The sequence below is a fragment of the Mustela erminea genome, chromosome 19 (assembly GCF_009829155.1).
Source record: "Mustela erminea isolate mMusErm1 chromosome 19, mMusErm1.Pri, whole genome shotgun sequence".
Taxonomy (NCBI): domain Eukaryota; kingdom Metazoa; phylum Chordata; class Mammalia; order Carnivora; family Mustelidae; genus Mustela; species Mustela erminea.
The window spans coordinates 59,832,043-59,859,295 of NC_045632.1; the positions used below are offsets into that span (position 1 = coordinate 59,832,043).

General features: G+C 66.5%; 1 protein-coding gene across 7 annotated transcripts in view; it reads right to left on the reverse strand.

Annotated features, from left to right (window-relative positions):
• Positions 1-2,551: 2,551 nt before the first annotated feature.
• CBFA2T3 (CBFA2/RUNX1 partner transcriptional co-repressor 3) overlaps positions 2,552-27,253 on the reverse strand; it is a 75,708-nt gene continuing 51,006 nt past the window's right edge. For 2 of the 7 annotated variants that reach the window (XM_032326117.1, XM_032326121.1), the window contains exons 2-10: positions 15,750-15,988; positions 15,575-15,664; positions 11,300-11,481; positions 10,536-10,759; positions 7,858-7,943; positions 7,115-7,313; positions 6,689-6,757; positions 5,195-5,385; positions 2,552-3,775 (exon numbers count right to left, since the gene is read on the reverse strand). In XM_032326117.1, the coding sequence (XP_032182008.1) occupies positions 3,476-3,775; positions 5,195-5,385; positions 6,689-6,757; positions 7,115-7,313; positions 7,858-7,943; positions 10,536-10,759; positions 11,300-11,481; positions 15,575-15,664; positions 15,750-15,988 (1,580 nt within the window). In that variant the 3' untranslated portion in view covers positions 2,552-3,475. The other 5 variants (XM_032326114.1, XM_032326116.1, XM_032326120.1 and 2 more) reach the window with 5 other exon arrangements.

Here is a 27,253-nt window from a genome sequence, read left to right on the forward strand (position 1 = left end):
CTGACGCTTCTGGACCTCCAAGACTGACTCCCAGCTCTCCTCTTTGCCCTGGGAACACCCAAAGCTTCCCTTTGGTTGTGATGAGCTGTCGGGACGGGGACCCTCTATTCTGGTGGAGTCTGGGGTAGGCCAGCCTGTTCACACGTGGGGTAGGAGGCACTCATCTTTGCAGGGACACCCCCCCCAAGACACCACCTGGGGATGGTGACATGTCCTAACGGGTCCACGGCAAGATGGGAAACGGAGGTAGAGGAGCGGGTGGGAACGTTGAGGGTCAAACACGGGGAGGTGGGAGGGCCTGGGGGGCCCGTCCCCTTCTTGTTGCCCGCTCCACCCCCCCCCCATCTGCGCACTGTATGCGCCTGGGCCTGGGGCGAGGGAGCTCTGGGCCTCGCTCCCCCTTGCTGCGGTAACCTGGGGCTCAGAATGGGAGACGAGCCCTTTGAGCTTGATTTAGGGGGAGGGAGGCTCCATGAGCACCAGCGTCTCACTGAAGTTTTGGGTCACCTGTGTGTCTAACCCTGGCGCTGGCTGGCGGGAAGGAGACTGGCCAGTGGTTTACAAGCTCAGGAGGTAGCAGGGCACGAGGGTCTCTGAGCAGAGAGCAGAGCCCTCTTTGCATAAGAAAGGCAGGTGTGCACTCCAGCCCACCTCCTAGAGGCAGAAACCCTGCCACAGCCCCTCCCCAAAGCTACTGATTCTGTGTTTGGTGCTGCTGTGAGGTCTTTGGCCGAATGGGGCCTGAGCACATGACGGACAGGAACACCAGCTCCCAAAACCTGGACCGGCCCCAGCCCCTGGGTGGGAGGCGCTGCAGGCATTGGCAGACACAGAGCTTCCCGGGACAGCTCCTGGTGGCTGGCGCCAAGCCTCAGCTTCCTCCCTGCAGGCCCCCTGCCCCAGCTGCTCTGCTCTCAGCCCGCAGGGGCTCCACTGTCGGCCTGGCCTGCGGCCTGTGGTGGTCGGCTCTCCATGCTGGGCTCCTGCAGCCCCCCGGGAGCTGGCTTCTTGATATACGGGACACGGGTGGGGGAACAACACCGGGAAGACGGGCTCGAGAGGGACCTGTTCCCAACAGCGACGGGGGGAGGGGCTGCCCCATCTCAGACCCCCGGAGAGCTGACACACTACACTCCCTGGTGCACCTGCTTGACCCTGAGGGGGGCCTTGTGAGGAGCGGGGACACAGGCTGGCAGCGCAAGCCAGCGGGCCCCAGGGGAGGGCTCCTGCACGCCTCGCCTCGGACCTGTGGCCTCAGCCTAGTCCTGATGTCGGGGACCTGGATCATGGGGGCCTCAGACCTGCTCACCCAGACCCCCAGGTTACCCAGGGCAGATGCACTCTGGACACAACCCTGGGGAACAGAGTCCAAAAGCACCTGCCTCCAAGGTACACCACCCACACGGCTGTTTTCATAGGTTCGGCGCTTGCCAGAGAGAAAGACGGAAGCCTGGACGCACGGCAGGCGTGTCCAGAGTCTCATCGAGAGCCCAAATCCCACACCAGTCCTTGCTTTTCCGAAACCCATGGAAGTGGACCTTTGACAGGTGCCTGGCCCCACGGCTCGAGCCCAGGGACATTTCCGGAGGAAAGGTAGGCCTGTCTCGACTTCGAGACTCAGGTTTACCATCAGGCAGGACTTGGGAAGTCCCCTGGCTGCGGCTCCTGGACGGAACCTGTCTTCCCAGGACCGCACGATGAACTCCTACAGCTCTGGGAGAGATCATGGCGATCGCACAAACCCACTGCTCCCCGCAGGACCACAGTTCTGATTTCTTTGAAAATCTATTTTCTGAGCTTTCTGTGCTCCGGCGGTTTCTCTGTTTTTATTTGGCAAACAACCCTTCTCTGTTATCACCACCATGAACATCATGATTTGGACCTCTTCGAAAACTATATACATTCACATTAGCATATACTAGGACTTCCTGCCTCTCGGCGGGGCCCCCAAGAGCCCCAGTTTCAGTAGCTGGTCACTCCCCGTACTGCGGTCCTGGAAACCCCTCCCAGAGATGCAAGAAAACGCCAGACCGCGAGCCCAGCCACCGCGGGTCCTCCCACGGAGTCCCCGCGAGGGCTTCCCTACTCTCTCACGTCCTCTGTGAGAGGGTCGGGGCAGCTGAGTGGGGTGAGGAGACGGGGCTGGGGGCCCCGCAGCGGCACAGAAACGCGGGGCTCCCTGCGGCCAACCCAGCCTCCAGCAGGCCGGCGAGGGCATTCTCGTTTGCAGCTTTCCTTCCGTTTCTGCGACAGCGTGCAGAGCAGAGTGGGGGCCGCAGACCCCGGGCCGGGGTGGCGGCGGGCAGCCTCGTGGGGCGCGAGGGCAGGGAGAGGAGGAGAGGCGGCGAAGCAGCGTTTCCAAGGCCCGTGGCCGTCTCCTCGAGCTTCCAGAAGCAGTCACGGATCAACCCAACAGATTGTCACAGTTTTGTTTCAGAGTTATTCTCTCCTGGGAAGGACACGTTAGCGCTTTCCCACACGTGGAAAAATGCAGCGTGATGAAGATTCACGGAGGGCGTGGGGACAGACGGGGGTGGCCCTGCACGCAGTGGGCAGGGCGCCCTCCGTCGCGGCAGAGAAACCCAAGGGACCTCTCGTTGAGCGAAGCCCTCCAGACCCGGCGGTCCCCACACTCCAGACACGGAGGCAAAGCAAGAGAACAGGGCGACACCTGAACAAGTCCGAGAGTAGAGTAAAACCGTGGACAAAATACTTTGGCAGTGACAAAACCATTTTGAATTTTGATGTCTTGTGTTTGCTTTTTGGGTTTCCTTTGGAGCAGAGGTGTGTCCGGCGTCCTTGGCTAGCTAGCTGGCAAGGTAGCTTACAGGAATGGTTCCTTTCCTTTTTTTTTTTTTTTTTTAAAACCTTTTTGGATTTCTACTTAAAGCCAAAGAGTTTAACGTTAAAGGAAAAAAAAACTCTGAAAAATGTTTCTTGAGTTGGAAATGGGAATCATTCTTACCGTCTTCACCGCGTCGGCCCCACGCCCCTGGAAGAGCTCCCGGCCACGGCAGCTCCGACCTCCCGCTGGAACATGTCCATGTTCTGTTTCCCTTTTTAATCACGGAGGGGACAAAAGCCCGTTTCCTTAGTCTACCTCTCAGTAGGTCTATTCCACAAAACCCCCCAAAATTCTTCACTGAAAATATAAGCCACCAAACATTTCATCTTCAAGAGAAAGTCTACAAGGGTCACAGAGACAGAGACACGGGGAGCGCGAGTGGGCGGCGGCCGGGCCGCTCTGTCGCAGGGGGTCTCTGAGGACACGCGGTCGTGCTGAGACCGCCAGGTTGCTGAGGAAGTTGCGTTGATGCAGTCTTTGTTGGTTCTGTTTTCTTTTGGAGAGAAGCAGTAGCAGCAGTGGCTCCCAGGGCTGGGGGAGGGGGGGCGCCCGGGGCCGGGCGGGGCCAGAGGGCTCGGCATCCATGGGCCGCAGCCGGCTTGGGGGGCCGTGGGCAGGGGCGGGGACGGGTCAGCGGGGCGCGGCGTCCAGGGGCCCCGGCGGGCCAGGCGAGCCGGGGCGAGAGGGCCCCGCAGAGCTGGCCTCGCTGGGGCTGGCGGCGCCCGTGGTCAGGCAGGGGCCCAGGTTGGCCGTGGCGTCGGGCGGTGTGGGCCCCGGGTCGGCCACGGCGGCCACGGGGCCCTGCAGGCTCTGGCCGCACACGTGGTGGTGCTTCTCCCAGTCCCGGTGCTGGCAGAAGGCGCCGCAGTAGCGCGCCGCGTTGCAGCCGCTGCACGTCTCGCTAGCCTTGCGCCCGCAGTTCCAGCAGCTCTGGGGGGGGTGGGGGGACACGGTCAGGGGGTGGCTACGGGGCGGACGCTGGGCCCCGTCCACCCAGGTGCTTGGCCTGGCTGATGGGGGCGGCACACGCCGCAAACACACGCACTTGGTCCAGCCACGGCATCCCAGAGCGAGAAGAAGACAGCCCTGACCAGTGACTCGCCGCAGCTCGTGGGTGGCCTTCAGCGGCCACAGCCATGACCACGGCCACCTGGCTAGGCCATTCTGGGGATTGGGCTCGCACTACTGAGGCACCCAATTCCCGCCAGCTGTGGTCAGGTTCACGTGGCATTTACAGGACTGTGGGTCCTCAGGAGGGAAGGCAGTCACACCCTGTCCTCTCTTCCAGGAAGCCCTCCCGGGTTAGCTGGACTCCAACCCCAGAACATGGCGCCCTGGCTGGGTAAAGATTGCCAGGCTCCAGTGTGGGGTCACGGCCAGGCCTGCCCCAGGCCATTGGGCATCTGCTCCCTTTCTGTGGGATGAGCAGTACCTTCAGGCGTGCATGTGAGCAAAAGGTGGGCAGGGATTCCAGCAGGGACCCGAGCTGGCAGCCAAGCCGAGGGTCGGGGAGCCCATGCCTGCCCCAGGAGGAAGGCCCAGCATCTAGTCGGCCCCCAGAGCCTCTTAGGCTTGCTCTGCTCGGCCACACCGTCCTCACTTGGCCCGGCGTGCCCCTGCCTCTGTCCTCACCACCCCTTCCTCGCGGGGGCACTGCTCCCCCAGGTCCCTGCCTGGCTTGCTCTCACCTCCTCCAGCACTCTGCTCACACATCCCTGCCCCGGCCCCCAGCGGTCCGCCTGTTCTACCCGCCTGCTCCTCCCGAGCTCGGTGTCTGCGGAAGCAGCCGCTGCAGACACACGAGCTGACCCTCGGGGCCTGTCCACGCACACACACACACACCAGGACTCTAGAGGTGTGTCCCTTCCAAAGGGCAGTTCCAGGAGCCCCCTGAACAAGCTGTCTGCCCCCCCCGGACTCCTCTGACACGAGAGCCCTTTCTGGACAAAGACAAGAGGCACCTGGCCCTTGCTCTGCTGGACCCTCCCCCCAGCCCCTGATGCCCCTGCACAAGCAGGATGCTGGCGCTCATGCCCCTGCTGGGCACATGCGTGGGTGGCAGCCGGGGAGGCGCTCTGTGTGCACCTGTGGTTTCCACCCACCTGGCACCCCTGCTGTCACCATTAGCCGGAGCACAGGCGTCGGCCGGCCTGGGTTTGAATCCTGGCCCACGAGGCCTCGGGTGTGGCCTAGAGCAAGCCACCTAGCCCTGGAGCCCTCAGTGTCCACACCCACGCGATGGGGAGCCCCAGCTGCCCAAGGTCGTGAGGCGGGGAGGTGACCCGGTGAGGGTTCGAGGCCTGGACCTGGAGGCTGGGGCCGGGGTGGGGGGCCGGCGGGCAGCCGTACCTCGCTGGAGTCCTCCTGCTGGTTGACGACGGTCAGGGCGTCCTCCGAGGCCTGCCGCCGGGCTTCGGCCAAGGCGCGCTCCATCTTGGCGCGCTCTGTGCTGATGAGCTCGTGGGCCTTCCGCTCGGCGTCCGACACGGCTTTCTGCAGCTCGGACATGGCCTGCCGCTTCACTTCATTCACCGCCTCCTCTGCAAACGACACGCGGGCTGTCGACATGCGGCCGGGCCCCGCCGCGCCTCCTTGCGTTGCGTGCACCTGCGACCGGGCACGCGTGTGGCAGACTGGTGTGGGGGCGTCTCCCAAGCCTGACCCTTCGCTGCTGTTCCCAAGCCTCAGTGTGTGGTGGCACTGTCCTGGGGGTGTGGCCAAGTCCACCCTGATGTGGACCCCATGGGCATGAGAGGAGGAACCCTGGAAACTCGGAACCCATGAGTTCCCAGGGACGCTGATGCTGCCGGGGCCGGCACCCACCTCGAGAACCAGAGCTATGCTGTTCTGCCCCCTGGACGGTCTGCTTCTCCTGGGCCGTGCTGAAGCAGTCCAGGGTCGCCCCCTCTAGGGCTCTGCATTGCTGTCAAAGCCGGCCTGGGGCTGCGGCGTGAGCTCAGCTGTCTGGCTGAGCCCAGAGCGTGTTTGGGTTTCACGGTGCTCTCCAGCCCTGGCAACCACCCACGGCCGCTCAGGCCTGCCTCAGTTTACCTGGCATTGCTCCTCCTGCGGTGGTGTGCGGGGAAGCGGGTAGGGGTGACCAGGGCTCAAGGGGCCTTCTGTGCGAGACTTTGCACGCCGGGCGTGGCCGGCTGCCAGCGGAGCTCCTGAGAGCTGCCCGCCCCCAGGGTACCCCGGGAGTGCCGTGCAGCTGTTGCCAAGGGTCTCCCGGGGACAGACGGAGGCAGAGGGGACAGGCCGAGGGACACGAGGACCCCCCCTCACTGTCCAGGCCTGGGCCTCCGCCATCTTGTCCCAGGTAGCTGCTACCCGTCTGCGGCCCCTCGGTCTGAGTCTGGGGAGGGGTGCTCCCCTCTCTCCGCTCTCTAGAGTCTGAGACTCTCCCTCTGCCTTACACTTCTCCTCGAATCCACCCATGAACCAAAGCATCTCAGGGACCCTGCTGCTTCTCTCCCCAGGCGCCCCCCAAGGGAGCCCCCGTCCCCCTCTTTTTTCTCAAGCTGCCCACTGGCTCCTACTTCTACCCGGCCCTCCCCACAGTGTGTCCCCATGTGCAGGGAGTGTCCCCGGCCACGGGACTCTGTGCCACACCCAGAAGGCCGCAGGCACCCCAGCTCTTTGTCTCCGCCACCTGTGTCTGTGCACACGCGTGTGTGTGCAAGACCCAGGGACCAAGTCGGTTCTGCTGAGCGGCACACTCGTTTGCCTGAAAACGGCAGGTCGCCACCGTCCTACACTGAACACTGAGTGCGCCCTGAGCCTTCCCACAGGGCACGGAGGGCACGCCGGGTGCCCCCACCCGGCGCCCCCACCCGCACTCACCAGCCTTCCTCCATATGTCCTCGGGCATGTAGCCAGAGAGGCTCCGAGGCATGAACTCCCGGTGGGCGTCTGCAACACAGGGATGCGAGCTTCACACACAGAAGGGGCAACACCCAGCCGGGTAAGGGGAACACAGTGTGTGTCCCTGCGGGGGGTCTCCTGGCACGCCCCTGGGTCGGAACCCTGTATCCACTGCCGGGGGGTGGGGTGGGCAGGGCACTGCCAGGAAGGAGGACCCTCGGGGGCCCCTTGGCCTCGGCTGGGACCCGGGCCTCGCTCGGTTTCCTCGGTCACCTGCCCTGAGTCAGGGCTTCCGGGGCTTTGGGCTGGATCCTTACACTGCAGTGCCAGAATGGCGGTGCTGGTCTCCGTCCTCGACGCCGCTGCCGTGCAACCCTGCCCCCCGTGGTGCCCCCTCGCACGCACCTAGCGGAGACCCCTGTGCACCCGGGGAGCTGTTGAGGGCCCGGGCGGGGGCAGGCGCAGGGCGCTTCTTGGCGTCTTCACTGTCGCTGCAGCGCCGGACCCAGTGGCTGAGCTCCTCCCGGTCGGCTTCTTGGCACTGGCGCAGTACCGTCAGCGAGCGCCGTGTCTTCTCGGCCATGTCCATGATGCAGTTCAGAAGCTGTGGGCGGGCAGGCGGGGGCGGGGAGCGTGTGGGGCCGGGGGGCTGCTCTGTGGGGGATGGCCACGGAACTTCTCCTACGCCCTGGGCCTGGGCCAGCCGCCGGCCACGAGGGCCCGCCACAGTGCGCTCAGGGCCATGGTGTGAAAACTGCCTCCCGCTGCCTGGGCACCAGGCCTGGGGTGGGGGGTGACGGCCAGATTCTCCATCTGGGGCCGTTCTTTCAACGCTCCAAGGGGTGCTCTGCCGGGGGAGAGCAGATGGGCCAGAGCCGCTCTGGGAACCACACCTGCCGGGGCTCCCTCCCACAAAGGAAGCAGGGGAGGGATGACCCTGAACACAGAGTGGAAGGGGTCCCTACGCCCCAAGCCCCCTTTCTCCCAGAGGAGACCCTCTCCGTAGGGGTGGAGATGAGAAGCTTCTGAGGCGCTGACGGCCCAGGCAGGTACAAAGCGGGGCCCACAGGGAGCCTGTCCGCCCGCAGCCCCAGGGCCCCGCGGGCTGGGCGGAGCCCCAGGAGTCTCCGGGCGCCGGGGACACTCACGTTGTTGACACGCTTCCACTCCTCTGCCCACTCCCGCTCCGTGAGCCTGTGGTCCATCACCTCCTCCTGCCGGGACCCCTGCGCCGCTGCAGGGTGCGCAGACGCTCAGTCCAGACCCCCGTCCCAGGCCCCCCAGGCCCCCCAGGCCCGCAGACCCCGCCCTCATGCCCGGCAATGGTCTTTCCTGTGTCCCTTCCCCAGCCCCAAGCCCTCCAGCCCCCGCCCCACACTGAGGCCCCGCCCAGGAACTCCAGGCCCCGCCCAGTGCCCCCAAGCCCCGCCCCTCACCCCAGGATCCGTCCTGGGGCTCGGCTTTGCCTGCCTAAAGGAAGTGAAGAGGATGAGGAGGAGGACCCTAAACACGGACCCTCTGTCCACTGCCTTGGGGGTTGGTCAAGAACAGGTCCGGCCTCTACTCCGTGTTTGGGAGGAAGAGTCGGGTCCCCATCCCTCAGTCCAGGCTGGGCCCCCCCTCCCCCACCTCCCTGTCTCCAAACCCAGCGCATCTCCCTCTCCCTGCTGCTGCTGCCCATGAAGCTGCTTCAGGCCCCACTTTGATGGCCTTGTCCCTCCTCCAAACTGTCAGGGGTCGCTGGCCGCTGCCCGGCTCCAGCCCGTCTCCAGCCCATGCTGCCCTACGCCCTGGTAGCCAGCTGGACTCCTACACACCCTTCAAAGCCCAGGTCCCAGGCCCCCTCCTCAGCAGTCCTGAGCCCTTGAGAATTCATTCAGCCCCACAGGGATCTGCGTGCGAAACAGTCCTGGCTGCTGCCCAGTTCATTCTGTCCTGGGCGGGGCTGCTGAGTCTCCTGGGTCCAAGTCCAGTGGCACAAGAGGCTGGGCTCTGGCCCATGGGCTGGGTCCAAGGGGGCCCCCTGGGAGACAGGGAGGTCTGGGAAACCCTTGTTCCCCACAGGCTCCCAGGCCCCTTCTCCTCAGCGCTCCGTGTGCATTTCCCTACCCTGCTGACCTTCCAGGGTGTGAGAAGGCTCTCCAGAGGGGCACAGCCCCCCAAGGTGGCTTCTACTGTCGCTCCCATCCGACAGACGAGAACACCGCGGCTGGCTCAGGGGGTGTGACGGCCCAAGGTCGCCCAAGGTCAGCCCGAGCCTCAAGTGTGCCCTCAGCTACTGGCCGGCAGAGCGCCAGCGACTGAAACAACGGGGTGCCCTCCCTGCCTCCCAGCGGTGGTGAGACACAACCCTGAACCGACCGATGCAGCAGTGCCTGCCTGTCCTCAGGCTGTCCTGACAGCTCGGAGGCTCTGGGCCGCACGCTGCTTCGGATGCTCCCGCCGCGGGGCCGCGAGCTATGCCGGTAACCCAGGGCTGGCCGGGGCTGCCCGGTCGGGGCTCTCACTGTTTAGGCCTTGTCCAGTCCCTGAGGGTCCTCTAGCCTCCCCAAACCTGAAATGCCTCTTCAAAGTGCGGCGGGAGTGAGCGTGAGAGGTGGTGGCCCAGCCTGCCGTCCACCACCGGCCCCGCCACCCGCGGAACCAGGGCCTGTGCCCACACCCCAACCAAAATAGTGGCTGAGATGTGCCTGACAGCTGGTGTTTATTTTTGCATTAGCAGAAGCGGGTGGGAATTAGCACCTGCCCCATGCTGTCACCTGCTGCCTGGGCCCAGGCCCTGGAAGCTTCTGCAGAGTGGGGGTGGGGAGATGGCCTTGTACAGGGCGAGGCCTCTGCTGACCCTGCCTCTGGGCCCCCCAAGGGCACCCTGGGACTCTCTGGGGCAGCTGTTTCCAGGCTGTTCCCCAGGACGCTGGGGGCCCTGGGGTGTGGGCTGGTTCTTTTCATCTCTCTTTCCTCAACACAGAAGGGGGCAGAAGGTCAGGCAGGTAGGACGAGAAGGCTTTGGGCACGCGCACTGGGTTTTCTGGGTCTCCTCGTCTGTGATGTGGGCCTGCCCTCCCGTCAGTACCAGGCCTTCCCCTGTGCCAGGCCCCGTGTGAGCTCTCCTGACGCCGCCCGGAGAGGTGGGACGCCTGCCGGTGCCGGAGGAAGAGACTGAGCCTGGGAGGTCAGCGGACGCACGGGAGGCTGCGGGGTGGGAGCTGGTGCCTCTCCGAGGCTCCCTCTGTCCCCCGAGAGCCGCTCTGGGATCTGGTATGTGGGCCTCACTCTCCCACTCAGAGAGCTGGACTCGCCCGTGTCGGTGGCGGTACTCGGAGAGGGCTCGTGAGTCTTAGGGGGGCATTTGCTTTCTCTTGGGATCCTGGGCCCAGAGTGTGGGAGTCCCTGGAAGCAGGCTAACAGGGGGTCTCCTGCTGGCTGGCCGGGCCCCCAGCCTCCTGCTGCCCCTAGGGACCCGCAACCCCCAGGCAGCACATCCTGTGTGTGGACCTGGCCAGCGGCCAACGCTCTTCTAGGTTCCCATAGAGGGAATGCCTGGTCCCAGGGGACAGGCAGCTCTGCAACCACACCCCTTCCCCCCGGGGGAGGGAGGCCCCCCCACCCATCAGGGATGTCAGACCCCCAAGACAGAGGGCTGGGAAAGATGGCCCTCCCGAAGGCCAGGGGCACGCCCCACTCCACTCCGATTCTCTCCCACACCTGTTTCCTCAGCATCCTTCCTGGACAGACACGGCCCAGAGGCATCTGCCTGTCTCTTACCGCGGCTCTGTGTCGCTCCCCAGCCCGTGCAGGCCCACACGGGCCCCCGTGCTCTGCTCACCGAGCTGCCGATGGCGCTCCCGCAGCTCCCGGGGGTCGGGGTGGCGGTAGGAGTCGCGGAAGTGGTGGGCCATGGCCATGTCCTCCAGGCGGTAGTGCGGGGGAGGCGTGGGGTGAGGCAGCCCGTTGCTGGGGCTGTAGCGCTGGGCGGGGCTCAGGGTGCACGGCCGTTTGCTGAGGTGGTCGGGGTGCAGCGGGTCACGGTCTGACCCATTGTCTTTGGTCCTGACGCAAAGAGCAGGTGGGGTCACAGACCACGAACCGTGCACAGAAGCCCGGGCAGGAGGGGTGAAAGAGAGACAGGCACGGGCAGGGAGAAGGAGAAAGAGCCACAGGGCGGAGACAGACGCACAAGGAGAGAGGCGAGGCCCAGCCCAGCCCCCCACTCCCCTCCTCCTGTGGGGGTCGTGCTTCCGCCGCCCGCTGGTGGCTCCTGGGGCCGCGGTCAGGGAGCCTGAGCCTCTGCTGAGGGTCTAGGAAGACAGCCACGCGTTCTCCAGCAGCCAGACAAGCGTCTGGCATTGTGACCCGCACTGAGGGCTGGCCCAGCCACCTGGAGACCTCAGGTGCCTGGACGCTCGGGTCCACCTGCAGCCCAAAGCGAAGAGCCAGGCCGTTCCCAGCACACGGACTCCCTCCTGAACACTCCCTTGTCCTCCCAGGGGCCCCCCGAGTCACTGGGATGCCAAGCCCAGGACCCTGTCCCTCTGTGGCCTCCCCGGACCCCGTCCCTCTGCGGCCTCCCCCCTCGGCCCCCCCCCCCACCTGTCAGGGGTCCTCCTCTTGCCATGCTCGTTGGTGTCCAGTAGGAGCTCCGAGGAGTCGACGGGGGAGGAGGCGTTGGCGTCCAGCAGGAGCTGCTCGTGCTGGGCGAGGTACTGGGCGGGGGTCTGCTTGGCGAGGCGGGCACAGTGCACGAGTTCCCTCTGCAGCAAGGGCAGGTTTGCCTGCGGCAGGGAGAGACGGCGGCGGTCACTGCCGACAGGGGCCAAGGCCCAAGTGTGCTCTGATGCGCGGTCGGGAGGCTGGCGGCCAGCCCTGCTCTGGGACCCCGGGCACACTGCACGAGCTCTCTGGGGTTCCTCTAGTACAGTCTGGGAATGGGGGTGGGCACAGTGATCGAGGTGCAGGGGGGCCTGAGCCCAGATCCTGGACCCCCAGGCTCGGGTTTTCCCGCTTCGGTGAGCTTCCTCCCCTGAGGGCATCCGGAGGAAGGACTCCTAAGCAGGGCTCTGCCTTCACCCGTGGGGGCACCCAGTCAGCTGCGGTGTGGAGGGCAGAGCTGAGGCTCAGCGAGGCAAGGAGGCAGCACCCCCCGCAGACCATGAGAGGAGGAGCTGGGAGCCGCGCCCTGCGTGTGCGCTCCGGACCCCGATGCGCAGCCCTGGCTCTCCCACGTCCCGCGGTGCCCTGCCCAGCCCAGCCCCGAGCAGCCTGGAACCCAGAGCACACGTGGGCCCGTGCCCACCCCACCTGCACCATCACACGCGTCCTCTCCCGCGATCCTTACAACGACCCATGGACACACGTGACCACTTGGTTCCGCGTCTGTGGGTGAGGAGAGCACAGCCCACATCCGGGGGGCACACGGGACCCGGGGCAGTCCCAGCCGCTGCCGCCCCAGACCTGCTCCCACCCCCCGCCCGGCGTGGGCTGCTGGGCTGCACGTGGGCTCCTCCAACGGCACGGCGGGGGGCAGGGGACAGGCAGGACGGGGGCCCAGAGGCGGGCTGCTTGGGAGAGCCGGCAGCTCCCAGTGTTTTGCAAATACACAGGATCCCCCAGCTTCCCCATGGCATCGCAGAGCGGCCGCCGCCTCCTGGCTCTCCAGCCCCCTGTGGGCGCGTCCAACCAGACCCGATGGAGCAGCCGGCGAGGGTTTGTGAGGCAGAGCCGGCCGCCAGGCCTGTTTTCTATTTGGAGAGCTGAACGGCGGCCAGCCCTCCATCTGTCGGACACGTTAGGAGCAGGAGCTGGGAAGGGAGGTCCCGGGAGGTCTGAAGACGCCAAACATCCTCCGCTGCCTTCCCCACCCCCCATGGCCTCCCCTCAGCTGGCTCAGCAGGGTGGGGACTGCTGGGGCACCGGCTGGCCGGCTGGTCGCCGTGGAAACATCTGGATTCCTGGCAGGCTGGGGCCAGCTGGGAGCCGGCCCGAGGGCGGAGGGCTGGTCGGGTGGGGCAGCATCTCCCAGCTTCTGGGAAGCCCCACCACATAAGCCTGCTGCATGTCAGGCTGAAAAGAGGGTTCAGGGGTCTCGGGGCCCTTGGTGGGGGTGGGGAAAGCGGAGCCACAGGCCAGAAGAACGAGGGTGGGCTGCGGGGCAGCTGGTCTCACACGTGCCTCTGGGGCAGTCACCCCCGTTGTGTTCCCAGGGCCCCGGTCACAGGGGAGACCCAGCCACGATGTCGGCAGGCTGAGCTCGTCACCAGAGCCCCGTGAACACCAACACTGCAGGAAGGCCCCGAACCCCCTTCTTCACAGACGGGAAATCAATGTTTGCACGGACACGTGCGACTGTGGGCCTGGCTGAACTGGGCCCCCCAACTCATGAGGGCTTGTGTTGCTTCTGTGGCCAGTCCAGGGCCTTCCCTGATGCCCACGCGGCTGGGGTGCTGCGGGCCCGGCGATCAGGCCACCCCGCCTCCGCCGCGGGACCCTGGGTGAGACCTTTCCCGCGTGTCTCACCCGCAGCGGGGCCGTGCGAAGCTGCCTGTATCCCAGCCTCAGGCAGTCCTGCCCCAGTGAGGGTTCCTGGGGGAGAGGCCCGAGACCCCAGCTCTGGGCTCTGAGCCAGGCCCGCGACAGTTCCTGCCTCTTCGGCAGGCGATAAGACACCTGTGACAGCTCGTACCCCACGGTGGGCCTGGTGGGTGGTGAATCCTTGGCAAGAGGCTCCCCACCTCCAGCCCAGGTCCCAGACGGGAAATCAGGGTCGTGCACCCCCACAGTGCCGTGTTCTCAAGTGGCTGGGGCTTCCGCTGGAGTGGCGTGGGGGCAGGACCTGGGGGGCTCGGCCTGCACACAGAAGTGGCTGCACCCTGGAGCTCCAGGTGAGGGAGACAGACTCCGTGTCCTTAATCGAGTGCTGGCCCTGAGCCCCGGGGTCGGGGGGGGGGGGGGCGACAGGCACAGACAGTGGTTGCCTGGTGACCATGAGAGCAGTCTTGGTTTGAGAGCCCCAGGAGCCCTTCAAGGGGCCACAGAGCTGGAGGAGACATAGAGCCAGAGGGCACCGTCACAGGTGGTGCTGGGCCCTGGTGTGACCCGCCTGGCGCCACATTGAGGGGACTTTGGGAGGACCCTGTGTGGGGCAGCGGGGCCGGGGTCGGGGGCCGGGGGCCTGGCTGGGCCCAGAGCAGGGGCCCCCGGATGTGCCCCGCTCCTCCCGCCAACGAGGGCAGCTGCACGGACTGCAACATCTGCTGTAAATATTTGATCTGACGGATAAGCAGGCGCCCTGTGTCCCCAAAGATGGGGAGCGTGGGTCAGCAGCAGGGCAGGGCAGGGCAGGGCAGGGCTCCTGACGACTGGCGGACGACGGCCGGATGGGCCCAAATGCTGGCGCTGCCACAGGCGTCCGGCCCAGGGTGTGAGCCCAGCAGGGTGTGGGCGGGAGGGCAGGAAGCAGGGACGAGGGGACGGGCGTGGGGCGGGACCCAGGGTCCCCTCGACAGGGACTGTAGGGACCGCGGTGGCAGCCCAGGGCGTCTGATGGCCCCGGGGCGTCCGGACCGCAGCTCTCTACAGTGGGGACCTGCAGCTCTCTACAGTGGGGGTTCCTGCGCCGTCCGCTCACAGGGCTGCGGTGGGGGGCGGGGGTCAGCAGGGGTGCTGGGAAGAGCTTTCTAAGCAGGCCTCGTCCACAGACGTTGACGTGCCCCGATGAGGACGCCCCCATGAAGCGAGCATCTGCTGCCTTCCCAATGGCAATGGGGCCACGTCCATGGCACGTTTGCAGAAACCAAGTCCGAGAGGCTGAGCTAGCTTGGCCCAGGCCAACAGCAGCGGCTCAGGGGCGGGGCTCAAAGGCAGGAGCATCTGCCCTCCTCTGTCCTCAAGACCCTGGAAGGCAGCCCTGGCCAGGGCCCGCCGTGCTGGTGAGCAGGGCCCAGGGAGACGGCAGCGCCTAAGTGAGCTCTGTGACCACCAGAGGGGCTCAGAAGTAAAGTGTCACAGGGTCACATGCATTTGGGAAGCATTTCACCTCAGCCCTCTCCAGAGACACAAGGCCCTCCTGCTGGAGGGAAGGCCCTGAGAAGTCCCGCAAGGAGAAAACGGCCCGCGGGCTGTAGAACTACGCTTGTCCTACTTTGTATGCGCTCGGCCCCTTGTCACAAGGCAGATTCCTGCTCCGAGGCTCTGGGCTGGGGCCCAGGAAGCTCCATGGCTCACAGCCCTCGGTACTCGTTGTGGCTGCAGACCAGCTCCTCCGGCCTCAGGGCTCCGAGACCCTGTCCCCAGCTCCGTCCCTGCGCCAAGGCCCTGGTCCACTGACGACCCTCCGCGTCTGGCCACGCGGCCCTCGTTCTGACACCACCCGTCTGTCCGTCAGCCCGTCCCTCCGTCTGTCCCGGTCACCCCTCCATCTGCTCCAGCCTCACAGCGAACACGGGAGACACATTCCTGCCTTGGGCCGCGGGGTGTGTAGCCCCGCTGCTCTGCGCCCTGCGGTCCACCGGCTTCCCCCTCCTCCTCCTCACCCCTGCTGATCTGTAGCCCTGGCCGGCTGGCTCCGCTCCCTCACACCTCGTCCCCAGGCCTCCTGCGGGCCACTGGGCGCACAGCAGGTGCTGCGGGGAGGAGGGGTGCGTTCGGCCACGGCGGTGGGACGGAGCTGGGGGCAGGGTCTCGGAGCCCTGGGGCGGGAGGAGCTGGTCTGCAGCCACAACGAGGAGGAGTCGGGCCTGGCTGGTCAGTGCTGTTCCCACACAGGAGCCCGTGGGGTGGGCCGAGCGCGGTGCCTGGTCCCAGCAGGCGGGGGACAGACACGGGACGGCGTGGGGGCCCCGCCGCTGGGGGACGGGGACGCGGGCTCACCTTCAGGAAGGGGATGACGAAGGGACGCAGAGGGAAGTTGGTGGCCTCCTGAAGCTTGGAATGGAACTCCTCGATGGTAAGCGTGGCGTTCTGGGCGAGGAGACACGGCCACAGTCAGCCCGAGCCCCGCGGCACGGCCCCGCAGCCCGCCAGCCCTGCCGGCCGCCCCACTCACCACAAGCCCCAGCACCAGCGTGCGCACGCGCTCCCCGATCTCCGGGGAGATGTCGGTGCCGAACTGCTGCAGGGTGGTGAGGAAACGCTTCAGCTTGCTGAGCTGCCGCGCCCCGCAGGCCGGGGGCAGGTGCTGCGTGGACAGCGAGGCCGTGGACGAGGTGGCCGGGCCATTGCTGAAGCCGCTGGGCGTGGACGGAGCCCCGTTGACGGCCGTGGGTGAGTGACCACCGTTCATCACTGCAGGAGGGAGAGGTGGGCTGAAGACGCGGGGGGGCCGCAGGGCCAGAGCCTGCAGCGGGGGCATGGGGGCACTGGACACCCCGCACAGATGGGCAAACAGGCCCAGGTCAGCAGTGGGTGGGGCTGGGCAGGCGTGGTTCCCTGACTGCACCAGGCCTCTGGCCTTGCTCTGGGCTGCATGGCCAGGCCCTCCACAGCCGCAGGTGCACCACACCAGGACCCCCGCCAGGCTGCTCAGGGGTCTGCTAGGAGCGGGCAGAGGGGCTTCTCCCCCACGAGGGACCTGCAGACCTCTATCCCCATTCAGGGGATCAGGGGCTCACCGTTCCAGAAAGGCCATGACCCTCACCTCGGCCATGACGGCCCAAATGGTGCCCCATGGCCTCCACAGGCCCCATCACTTGGGCTGACAGGGCTTGTGGGGGCACAGAGGGGCCTGGACACCCTGCACGGGTAGGGCTGGATCCTGGCCCGGAGGCTGCTGGTGGGCCGCTGTCTGGGGCTGCCACACCCCGGAGGTGAATGTGCGGGAGCCCCGGGCTGTGCAGGGAGGGCAGGCGCCCTCCGGACCGGAAGCCGCTGTGATGAGTGCGCCGGGTCAGGGGAGGGTCAGGGCAGTGGCACCGGTGGTCCCCGTGGCCCCAACACTGGGGGCAGTGTTCCAGGACGGTGGACACCTGGGTCACTGTGCCATGTCCTGGGACAAGACCTCACTCCTCAGCTTTGAGGGACAGAGGGAAAGGCTGAGCCTGAGCCCGGCCGGCCTGCACCCCGGTCCCCTGGCCTCAGAGTCTGACCTCAATGACCAGGGTCTGCAGAGATGGCAGAGAGCATGGGCTGCTGGGGCCCGTGGGGACGGTGGCAGGGGCTCCAGATGTGGGAGGGGACGGACACGTCTGGGTTTCTGAGGCTTGTCTGATACGCCCAGCGGTCACTCACACCTTGCCCCCTCTGGCAACTGCTCAGGGCAGCCCCCGGCCCCTGATCCCGGTTCCCCAACACGTACGCTCCGTTCCCCACCCCGCTCCCCGCCTCAGCATCCTTGCCCGCTCTCCCATGCACACGCACTCGTGTCTGTACACAGCTGCGCATGTGCCCTACACGCAGACGTGCCCATGTCCTCTCAGGCCCACGCGCACACACAGACACGTGCATACAAGGGGACATGGACGCTCGTGCACACACGCACACACGCAGGCACACACATGTGTGCACAGACATACACACGAGGACACACGCGCACCTGTCACACGTGTACTCACATGGGCACACGAGCACACACAGCCCCGCACGCGAAAGCACCCACGTGCCCAGCACAGAGCCCTGCGCCCCAGCGTGCAGCGCCGTCCTGAGGGCCGCACCCGCCCGCCCTTCCCGCTGGGCTGCGCACGAAGCCGGAGCCGGGGAGTTGGGGGGGTGCTCAGGGCCACTGCTCCCTCGGGACAGACTGTCTCAGGGCTCTGGCCCCTCCAGGGGCCTCTGGCTGAGGCCCAGCAGCCGGAGAGCGTGCGACGGGGGACAGGAGCTCCTTTCTAGGGGCCGGGGTGGGGATGCCACCAGGGTCGGCTCTGTGAGTGGCTGTTCCTGAGCACCCGGCACGTCCGCTGGCCGGGGCCATGGGGGTGGGGGTTCCGCTCCGGACCACGGCTGCCCAGCCCATCCTCACCGGGCCCGGGCAGTGTCCTCTGCAGATGCTCTCGGCCTCACCTGGCCTGGAGGCTCGGGCTCACACGCCAGCCACCTCCCCGGGCCTCAGCCTTCCCCCAGCTGTGGCTTTCCCGGGTCCACGTCACCCCCCCCACCTGCCCTGCAGGGCTGGGGGACATGGCTCCCCCCGAGTTCGGCCCAGGACTGCACTCTCCCCTGTGCCCACGCCTGCCCGCCCCCAAGCCCGCTAGCCCTCGGTTAACCCGGAGGCTGCTGTCGGCGGGCTTGGCCCCACAGACGCTGCCCATATCTCCCTCCACGCCGGCCTCCTCCCCCAGACCCGCTGGCCAGAGACACTTGCAAACGTCAATCCGTGAGTCCCTGAGTGGGCCAGGAGGTACCAGTCCACAGGTGGCCAGGACCACGCACACTCCATGCACTTCCCCAGGACGCCTGCCCCCCGCGGATTGACCCCCGCACACCATAGGCCCTCAGCGGCAGACACACTGGGCCTTGCCCTCGTGGCTGGGAGGGGGCATCCTGCCCGCGGCCTCACCTCTGCCTGGGAGGTGCGAGTGGGGGCCTGGACTCCATTTCTTCATTTGCAAGTGGCCCTTGGCCTGACCCGGAGGACGGGTGTCAGTCCCCTTCCCCTCCACGGTTCCTGGGTTGTGGCCTCGGCTGTCCTACCGCCGAGAGGAGCGGGAAGGCTTGGCCCTGACGGCTCCCGTGTTGGGGGCCACTCGTCAGTAACGGGCCGCCGCTCAGCAGGAGTTTGGAAGGCACTGCCTGGTCGGCGTGCACCCCCTCCTGTCCCCATACGGGGCCTGCGCGCTGGCGTCAGCCGTCCCCTCCCCAGGAGGCACCCGCAGTCGAAGCCCGTTCGCCCCCTGGTCTGAACAGCCTCAGGGGCACCATCCGGGGCCTCGAGGGGACACACCAGCCCCCCTGGGCCCCTCGCTTCTGCGATGGGCAGTGAACGCTGGACACAGGCAGGAAGCGTTCCCGCCCTCACCTTCTCCGAGGCGCTGTCCGGAGGACCTTCCGGAAGAGCAGGGGACCCCACTGCTGGGCCCGTTTTCTCTCTCCCTGATGGCTGCAGCTGATACCCTGGTCGAGAGTGATGACAGCCGCCGGCCGTCCCCACGCCCCGGCCAGGAGAGGGCTCTGCTGGCCCAGGGAGCTCACGCCGCAAGGGCCCGATTCCTTGCAGCAGAGCTGGGCCATCACCTGGGGTCTGGAACTTCCCGAGGCCTCTGAGACCAGCGGCTTTCTCTACCTCCTGGGCCCCCACACGGCCTGGCCTGGACCTGACACCCCTGCAGCTCTCTTACCAGCTTGCCCTCGGCGCCTGGGTCCTCCCGGTGGCCTGCTTGCCCTCGCTCGCCTGTGTTCCCTCCCGCGGGCTCCTGGGCAGTCTCAGCAACTTGCTAAAGAGACGCCGAAAATAACCCCCGGCCACAAGCGCTTTCATTCCCACAACAGGTGTGTTACTAAGTTAGACCGCACACGTGTCCCTGGCTGGGGTTTGGGGGCACACGCGAGCACCCCTGTGGCTCCCCTGGCCCTGGGGCCTGGGCGGGGGTCGCGCTGGGACATGGAACCCACAAGCAGCCCCTCCTGCCAGCCCCTCTCCCGTCAGCACAGCGGCTCCTGGGACACGCTGGGCCCTGAGGCTGGGCCCAGCACACAACGATGACAGCAGGACGATGGCCTCCTGGGGTGTAAACAATGCAGGACCGTTATGTCACTCCTGATCACAGCCCGGGGGCTCCCCGGGGCCGCCCCGGGCCAAGCAGCCCCCTGACCTAGAGTTGGGCCTGACCTGAGCATGGCCCTTAAGTGTTTCCTGCCACAGGCATCAGCAGGGTCCCACGACAATGGCAGAAACATCCACTGGCCGCCAAGCGCCCAGCGTGTCCCAGGCCCCGTGTGAGACCAGCCGCATCTCACGGCTCCTTGTAATTGCCCGTGGCACTGGGTGCTGGGCTGACCACCGTTTCACAGGTGGAGAAGCAGGTGCCGCACCAGCTGCGGGGCGGGGGGCGGGGTTGTGGGCGCTGGGGCTGAGCGACCAACTTGCTGTTGACAGGATCTCACAGATCCCACAGGATCTGAGCCTGCCTTATTCTCCCTGTCCTGTGGCTGGAGAAAAGGGAGCCCAGAGAGGCCCCCCACCTGCCCAGTGCCACACAGCCCGTGAGTGCAGGGTTGTGGATGCGGGTCTGACTCGGGGCACTACGCTCTGCCCTCCTGGGCCTGCCCCTAACCCCCTCCTGTCTAAGGGAGGCAGGGCTCACGAACACAGCAGACACAGTGATAACGGGTGCAGGCTGTGGGGGCACTGCCGCGGCCTTCCCAGAGCAGAGCATGCTGAACCAGCACCTCCCAGGGGCCACAGTTTTTGTTATTTTACTTACAGAGACAGACCATAGACCATTTTAAGCAGCCATGAAAACGGCCGTGGGGCAAGGACATCGTGGGCCCGTCCTCTCGATCTGTAAGCAAAATAAGAAAAACACGCTGTCAGGAAAGAGCAGGCCAGGGAGGTTCGGGGGGGTGGGCAAGGTCGCCTCCGAGGGCGCCCGCAGCCCGCCCCTCGCCTCTGCCTCTCCCTGCAGCTCTGGGGCTGGGACTCTGTCAGTCCAGTCCCTTCTCTGGGGCTCATTTCCTCCACCGTGAAATAATGGGGTTGTACTGGGGGGTCTTAGGGCCATTTCTTGTGGGATCTTCAGAGCTCGCCAGCACTGTGTCATCTCCAACAGCATGGGTGGGACGCTAGGATCCTGAAAAGCTCTCTTCCTGGAAGGTGCCCAGTGACCCTGCTTGGACCGTCCTCAAGGGACCCGAAGCCCAAGCAGATAGGCCATGAGGTCTGTTGGCAGACAAGCCAGTTCGAAAACAAAGCCCAGGACCGAGCCACTGTGCAGGGGGAAACACCAGCAGGCAGAGATATGATCTGTCCCAGCTGGAGTTATTTGGCAAGAGGCGCGGCAAGACGGGCTGGAACACTGCAGACAGGCACAGAGCCCCCTGTCACAGGGGGTAATCAAGAAAGGATGGGCCTCTGAGGGTATCCTGAGCCATCTCAGCCATCCTGACCACTGCCACAGACATACCGCAGCTTCCACTCCAGGATGAGTTTGTGCCCAGACGGTCATCAGTCAAGGAAAACCACAGCCCTCAGGCTACGGCTCAAGGTCAGTCTGGCCAGCATGGCTCCCAGGCCCCCGCCCCCAGCAGCCAGGGCCACGGTGCAGTTAGCCAGGGCTTTCAGGGAGTTCCACGGGTGAGGGCACAACACCGAGGCCCCTTGGAGGTGGCCAGGGGCCCAGAAGCACACCCCAGCAGGCCGGAGACATCCAAGTGCTAGCCACCAGCCTCTCGTGACCTCCCTGCTCCAGATGGAGCCAGAAATGTGATCCCATGGTGTCCTGGGGTGTGCGGGGGACAGAATGGCCGGGAGGGACCCTGAGCTACACATGGGACCCACCCCTGCCCCCAATCTGGAACATCTGGTTCCCAGACCAGTGCTTTTGGGAACATGGCTCCCGGACCAAGAAGGAAAGTAGGCCGAGGGCGACGTGCCTTTCATACTTGGGCAACCGGCTCCCAGCCCTCGGTCATGCCGGCAGACAGCCTGCTGCCTTCTCTGCCGGGAACCGGACACTGGAGGATGGGTTCGTCATTTTAGGTGGAGGGCCCATGGCCTTGTGTCTTGGGAGCTCCTAGTGACGGTTAAAGCCAGCGTCCTACAGACAAGGGGCCAAGCCTGGCCTTGAACTTGGGCTACCTGACCACTGAAAGCAGCACCTTTCTCCAGATGTAGGCTGGGTCCAGCCAAGCCCCCAGGGACCCTGGCTGCCTGCCCTCGGATGACAGGGAGGTAGGAGCTGGGCCCTGCCATGTGGCCTGGGCTCTGGGCTGACAGAGGAGTGTCTGAGGAAGCCATGTCCACCACCATGCTGAGGCACTCGAGGCTCCCTTCCCAGAGACGAGCTTTGCTTGGATTTCAAACGTGGGGAAGCATTCCCAGGTGTGGGGCTTCCTGGCCCCGGGACGTGGGGGGCAAAGATGCCATGTGGATTCTCTCCACTGCCCACCAGAAATGGTTAGGACACACTGCTAAGCCTCTAGTCTTGGGGGGCACGGGATACCATACCCCCATCGGCCAATTCCCCCATCGGCCCAAGGCTAACGCCTCCTTCCCAAACACTCAGGACCCCAAAGTCATGGAGTCACTGAATTTTCTGGCTCGAAGGAACAGGTCCGTAGTGGTGTTTGTGGACTGTGGAACCTTCCCCGTGACGCCGTGTGTGCCCCGAGGCTGAGCCCAGATCAGTCCTGGGCCAGAGAGATGCTGGCCTCCCCGACGTCCCTGGCAGCACAGGCTCCGGCTGACCCCAGGTCCTGAGCAACCCCCACCCCCACGGCAGCTGCAGAGCCCCTCTGACGGACCTCGGCCCTCGAGAAAGCTGCTGTGCGCTAGTAGGGATCTCCCTGTCCCTCTCTGGCCTCCAACACTCCCCGGGTGAGAACTTGCATTAACTCACTTGTCCTCACAGGGATTCCGTGAGGCAGGGACAGGGGCCAGTCCTGCATCGTGGCTGAGGACTCCAGGTCCAGAGAGCTCTAGTCGCTTGCCCCAGGCCAAACAGCCACAAAGCAGGAGAACCAGGATGTGAACCTCCAGGCTCCGGTTGGGACCGTCCCTTTCAAGGGTCCAGCGGTGGGCGTTTATGGGTTCGGGGTGGCGGTGCCCCCGTCACCCGCCGGACGGGCCTCACGCAGCTGCAGGGGCCTCCGCTCAGCCCACCCGGTGCCCCAGCCCTGGTCACTCACTTGTGTGTGGTGCGAAGGAGGGAAGCCGGGTGGGCCCCTGGGACGCGGCAGGCGGCGGGGGCAGCATGCTGGGGGGTGTGGAGAGAGGCTGCGTCTTCACCTCGGCCGGCGAGTCAGGCATCGTCCCTGTCTCGTTCTTCCTGTCCACTGCGGGCGGCCGTGGGGGGGGACAAAGAGAGGCAGGGTGAAGCGGGCTGACGGGACGCGAGGCACCCACGCCGGGTGTGGACTGGCACTGCTGGTTCCCGGGGGACGTCTGGCTCTGCGCGCAGCCCGGCCCAATCCCAGGCCCCAGTGGGCAGCAGATAAGCCTCAGCTGTGCTCCCAGGGGCTGGCTTCCCACTCACTGGGCTCAGAGGGCGGGCAGGGGCGGCCGTTTCAGGTGAGCTGGACGGCGGAGCTGGGAGAACCCGGGCCGTCGGAACGGGACTGGGGTCCTTCGGGGGCTGTTTCTGGGGGGGCTGGTGTGGACTCCCCTGCAGATCAGGGGGCGGGTGGCCCCTATCCCCGGCAGCGGCTACCAGACACAGCCTCTGTCTGCACGCCCCGGAGGGCCTGAGGTCTGGGGGAGGCCGGAGCACCTGTGTCCCTAACAAGCTCCCTGGTGCGGGGCTGCAGGTGGTCCCCCTCCGGAGGAACCATGGCTCCCAGGGCCCTGCCAGCTCTCAGGCATCATGTCTTGGCGCGGTGGGGGGGACCTTCCCAGGAAAGCCTGGGGGGCAGGGCCTCTGCGGTGGCAAACCCTTATTTGAGCCCTTGGCAGCCTGGGTGATTCCTGGGCCTGACCAGGCGACAGACACAGTCAATTCCACATTGTTCCAGGCTTGGTCACTCGGTTTGTGGCCCACGGTGGGGCACGTGCCCCCCACGTTGTCAACATTCCCATGTGGTCCATGGTGGCTGTGGAGCCGCGACGTACCAGGGCCTGGGGGGCCCCGAGCCCCGAGCCCCACAAAGCAGGGCCTCCAGGGAAAGGCCTCCGGGGGAAGCTGACCAACCGTACAAAGCCTGAGCCCGCAGCCAGCCATTTCCGCAGCTGGAGACGGCAGGCCCTGGGCCTCCCTCTCTGTCTTGACTCGGGGCAGCCAGCGCCCAGGCAGGGCGAAATACCACAGCAGGCTTGCTGGGACGTGGGGTGGCCCAGCGGCTCGAGGCCGTCAGGGTGGGCGTCCTCTGCCCGCTACGGAAGGACAGCCCATGCTGCCCCAGGCGCGGCCCCGAGTTCACCCTGCTAACACCGGGGGGTGCTGCCGGGGCCCGGGCGGCCCACCTGTAGGCTGTCCCTGTGTGACTTCACCTCACCTGCCCTCTGCGCCGCCCCGTTCTCTCCCGGGGCCCCCGCGGGCCCAGGACGCACATGTGCAAATGGGGCGGCGAGCCTCTGTGGCTGGAGATGAATCATGCCGACAGATGGCATTACTGCCTCCCCCTCCACTGTACAGAGCGGAGATGCCCCTTGTCCACCCGCCCGGTGGGCTCTGACAGCCTTCCGCGCTGCGGGCCGAGGGCTGGCCGTGAGGACGCCCCTCCCTGCTAGGCCCCCCGGGGCAGGGAAGCAGCCGGTCATTAGCGGCCCCCCGGGCCACGCTGCACCTGCTGTCCTCAGCTGCGGCCACGGTCCTCCCTCCTGCCAGGCGCCCTGCCCCCTGCGGCCTGTCAGGGAGCTGATGGCCGGGCACACGTGCACCGCAGCTGTGGGCGCCCGTCAACGCCGGGCCTGCAGGCACGGCCGGCCGCCAGCCCCTGGTGACAACCAAAGAAGGCAAACGTGGCCGGCCCCTGTGAGCCCTGGGCCACCTTTGCAGGGTGCAGACGTGGCCCAGCCAGCCCTGGGAAGGACCGGGCACCCCGGGACAGCCAGTCCCCCGGGGCCGACCTGGGTGTGCGTGTTTCAGACACGTGGCCGGCCCTTCCCCGCTGGCGGCTTCGTCCCAGCCCGGCCGCTGAGGACGAACCGTGTGGAGAGGGCGGAGGAAACCTGACAGGCCCACCGCCCGCCCCTTCCACAGCCGGTGGGGGGACCGCGGGCGCCAAGGGCAACACGGCAGGGCCCTCGGAGAATCCGGTTGGTGGGCACACTCTGCCAAGGGCCGCCCGCTGAGCCCCAAGGAGGGAGCCGGCCGTGCCCACTGGCGCCCGCAACCTCCTTTGGCAGAAAGGGAAGACGAGGCTGCCCGTTCCCTGAGCAGACGCGCCCGCTCCTGGCCCCCCGACCGTCCCAGCTCCCGGTTCTGGCAGAGGCGCTGGGGGCGGGGTTCCGTCGCCAGCCCTGGGTCCCAGGCACCGAGCAGCGCCGTGTCTGCCGTGGTCACTCAGCGGGGGCGGGCGCACCTCCATGGGGGCCCGTGAGTCTGGGAGCCGCGTGGCCTCAGTGCACCTGTTCTCCCAGAGGCGGCCCCGGGTGGGGTGCGGACCGAGGCTGCAGGGTAGAGTGGGGGTGGCGGCCTCACGTCCCAGGGGCACCGAGTGGGACCTCCTGAGTCCCTTGTGTCTTGGGTCGTGGCTCTGCGGCTCCCTGGCTGCGCCTCCCGGAGTCTTTTCCTGTGGAGGGGCAGCAGCCTGGGCACGCGCTCAAGGAAACTTGGCAGAGATTTCCGGAAGGACTGTGTGCCCAGCCCCTGCTCTGGAGGCTGCCCTCAGTGCAGACCCCCCCCGGGAATGACGAAGACTGTCCGGGGAGGGCAGAGGTGACCTGGTGATGGTGAGGAACAGCGTTCCTGCGGCGGGAAGGCTCCGAGGGCTTGGGAGTCTTGGCGAGAAGTACGTGCGCAGGGGCCCCGGGACGGAGGGTCAGCGGGGGCCGGGCGGGCACAGGCGGACCCGCTGTGTGGGCAGGAGGGAGCCCCGAAGGCTTGCACAGCAGCTAGAGTGAGCTTTGGCCCGCATGTCCACGCCCCTGCCCACACCCGCCAGCAGCTTCCACGGCGCCTGGAACGCTGCTTCCCTCTTGGCGGTTCGGCTCTGGCCTCATGTCCTCTGCTGAGGTGCCCCTCGCCCTCGGGGACGTCGGCCCTCTCTGGGGTACCCCTGCCTCCTGATCGCGCTGCTGCAGGGGCACGTGGGGCCGGGCGTCCAGAAGGCTGGGCTGTGTGCACATCGATGCAGGAGCAGGACGCGGGGCGGACGGGGGCTCTGAGGGCATCTCCCTGCTTCGGGGCTGCAGGGGGCTGGTGGGAGCGGAGGGGCTGGCCAGGCAGGGACAGCAGGGGGGTCCACTCGGCGCGCGGACCGAAGGGAGCTGGATGCTGGGCCCCAGGATGAGTAACTGCCTCTGCGAGCCCAGCGACTGACTTCTCGCCCGAAGCCGGTGCGCGGCCCAGCTCCCTGATGTGTGGGATGCACCCAAGGAGCCGGAGGGAGAAACACACTTAGCAGAGACCTGGCGCCCGCCAGGGTCACACCACAGGCGGCACGGACTACGGTCACCCTCACTACCTGTCAACTCCTCCTCATCCCCAAAGCCCCAGGCCCACCAGCCCGCACAGCCTGACTGGCCCACAGCCCCTGCAGCCTGGAGGCAAACGGTAATGCGCTGCCGGACAGGGGAGGCCTGGTTTCTCCACCGCTGGCTCCAAGGGCTGCTCTCTGGCCCCCCGGGACCCCCGCGAGGCTCAGACTCCCCGAAGGTCACACGGGCAGGTGGCCAGCATGGGGCCGTCTGGGTAGGATCCTGTGCCCAGAGCGAGCAGGAGCAGGAGCTGGCTGGGCTCAGGGTGTGTGGGTGCAGGAGAAGGGTCCCTCGTCAGAGGCTGAGTGCCAGAAGCTGGTGAGGGGGACGGTCCTGCTTCCTGCCGAGGCTGTGAGTGAGGGTAGGCTCTGCTCCCTGGCAAGGCCAGACCCCACCTGGAGACCCTGGGTGGGCCCTGGGACGCTGCACCCCCCCCCCAGGTCCCCTCAGTGCCCCTGCCCAGCGGCCTTCCCGCCATGCTCTGCACACAGTATCTGGTAGAAGCTGGGGTTCCCCAGACAAAGTGCCTTTAGGGAGCTCTGTTTAGGCAGATCAGGTCAAGCCTTACAATGTTAATATATAATAATAAGGGTATCAACTGCCCCCCGTGGGGCTCCGCACGAGGGAGCTTGTCTACCCCTCAGACCAGGAAGCGTGAAGTGATGGGTTTTGATTAGGAATCCACAGGCAGACTGGTTACCACGCTCACGTGCCCTGTGCCCAGCGTCCCCGACCCCTTGCCCAGCACCTCGGGTCCCTTGGCAGCAAGGGCAAAGGCATCATGGTTCTTTCCAAGCCATCCGCCAGGCCCAGCTGCGTGAGTGCACAAGGCTGCCTTAGCCAAGTGAGGGGCCAATCCCGTGATTGGAGGGAAGCCCAGATTCTGCAGCGGGGACGCTGAGCCCCGTCACCTGATGCCGGGGGTCCCCACCAGCCATCCTGGAGCCTGAGCAGGGTCTCAGCCAGAGCAGCAGCCTGGGGGGTGGGGACAGCCAGGGGAGTGCCAGGCCCCCACCCCGTGGTCTTGGCTCTGAGGTAGGCAGACGTGAAGTGAGGGGCCCGTAGCCAGGGAGCTCCAGCGTACATGGAAAAGAACATTCCTTATGGGAAGGGCCCAGCCCACCGGCTTGTGTGACCCTCCCACAGGCCTCGGAGGCTGATGGCTCTCCTCTGCTCTCTCGGAGGGGAAGACCGAGGCTCAGGGCGGCCCGTGACCTGCTGGGCTCACACAGCGGAGTGGGGAGCCAGCCGGGAGCTGGGCATCTCTCCCCCTGCCCACAGCCCTGAGGCTTGCAGGTGCCCTGCCCACCCCGTCCGTCGCCCCG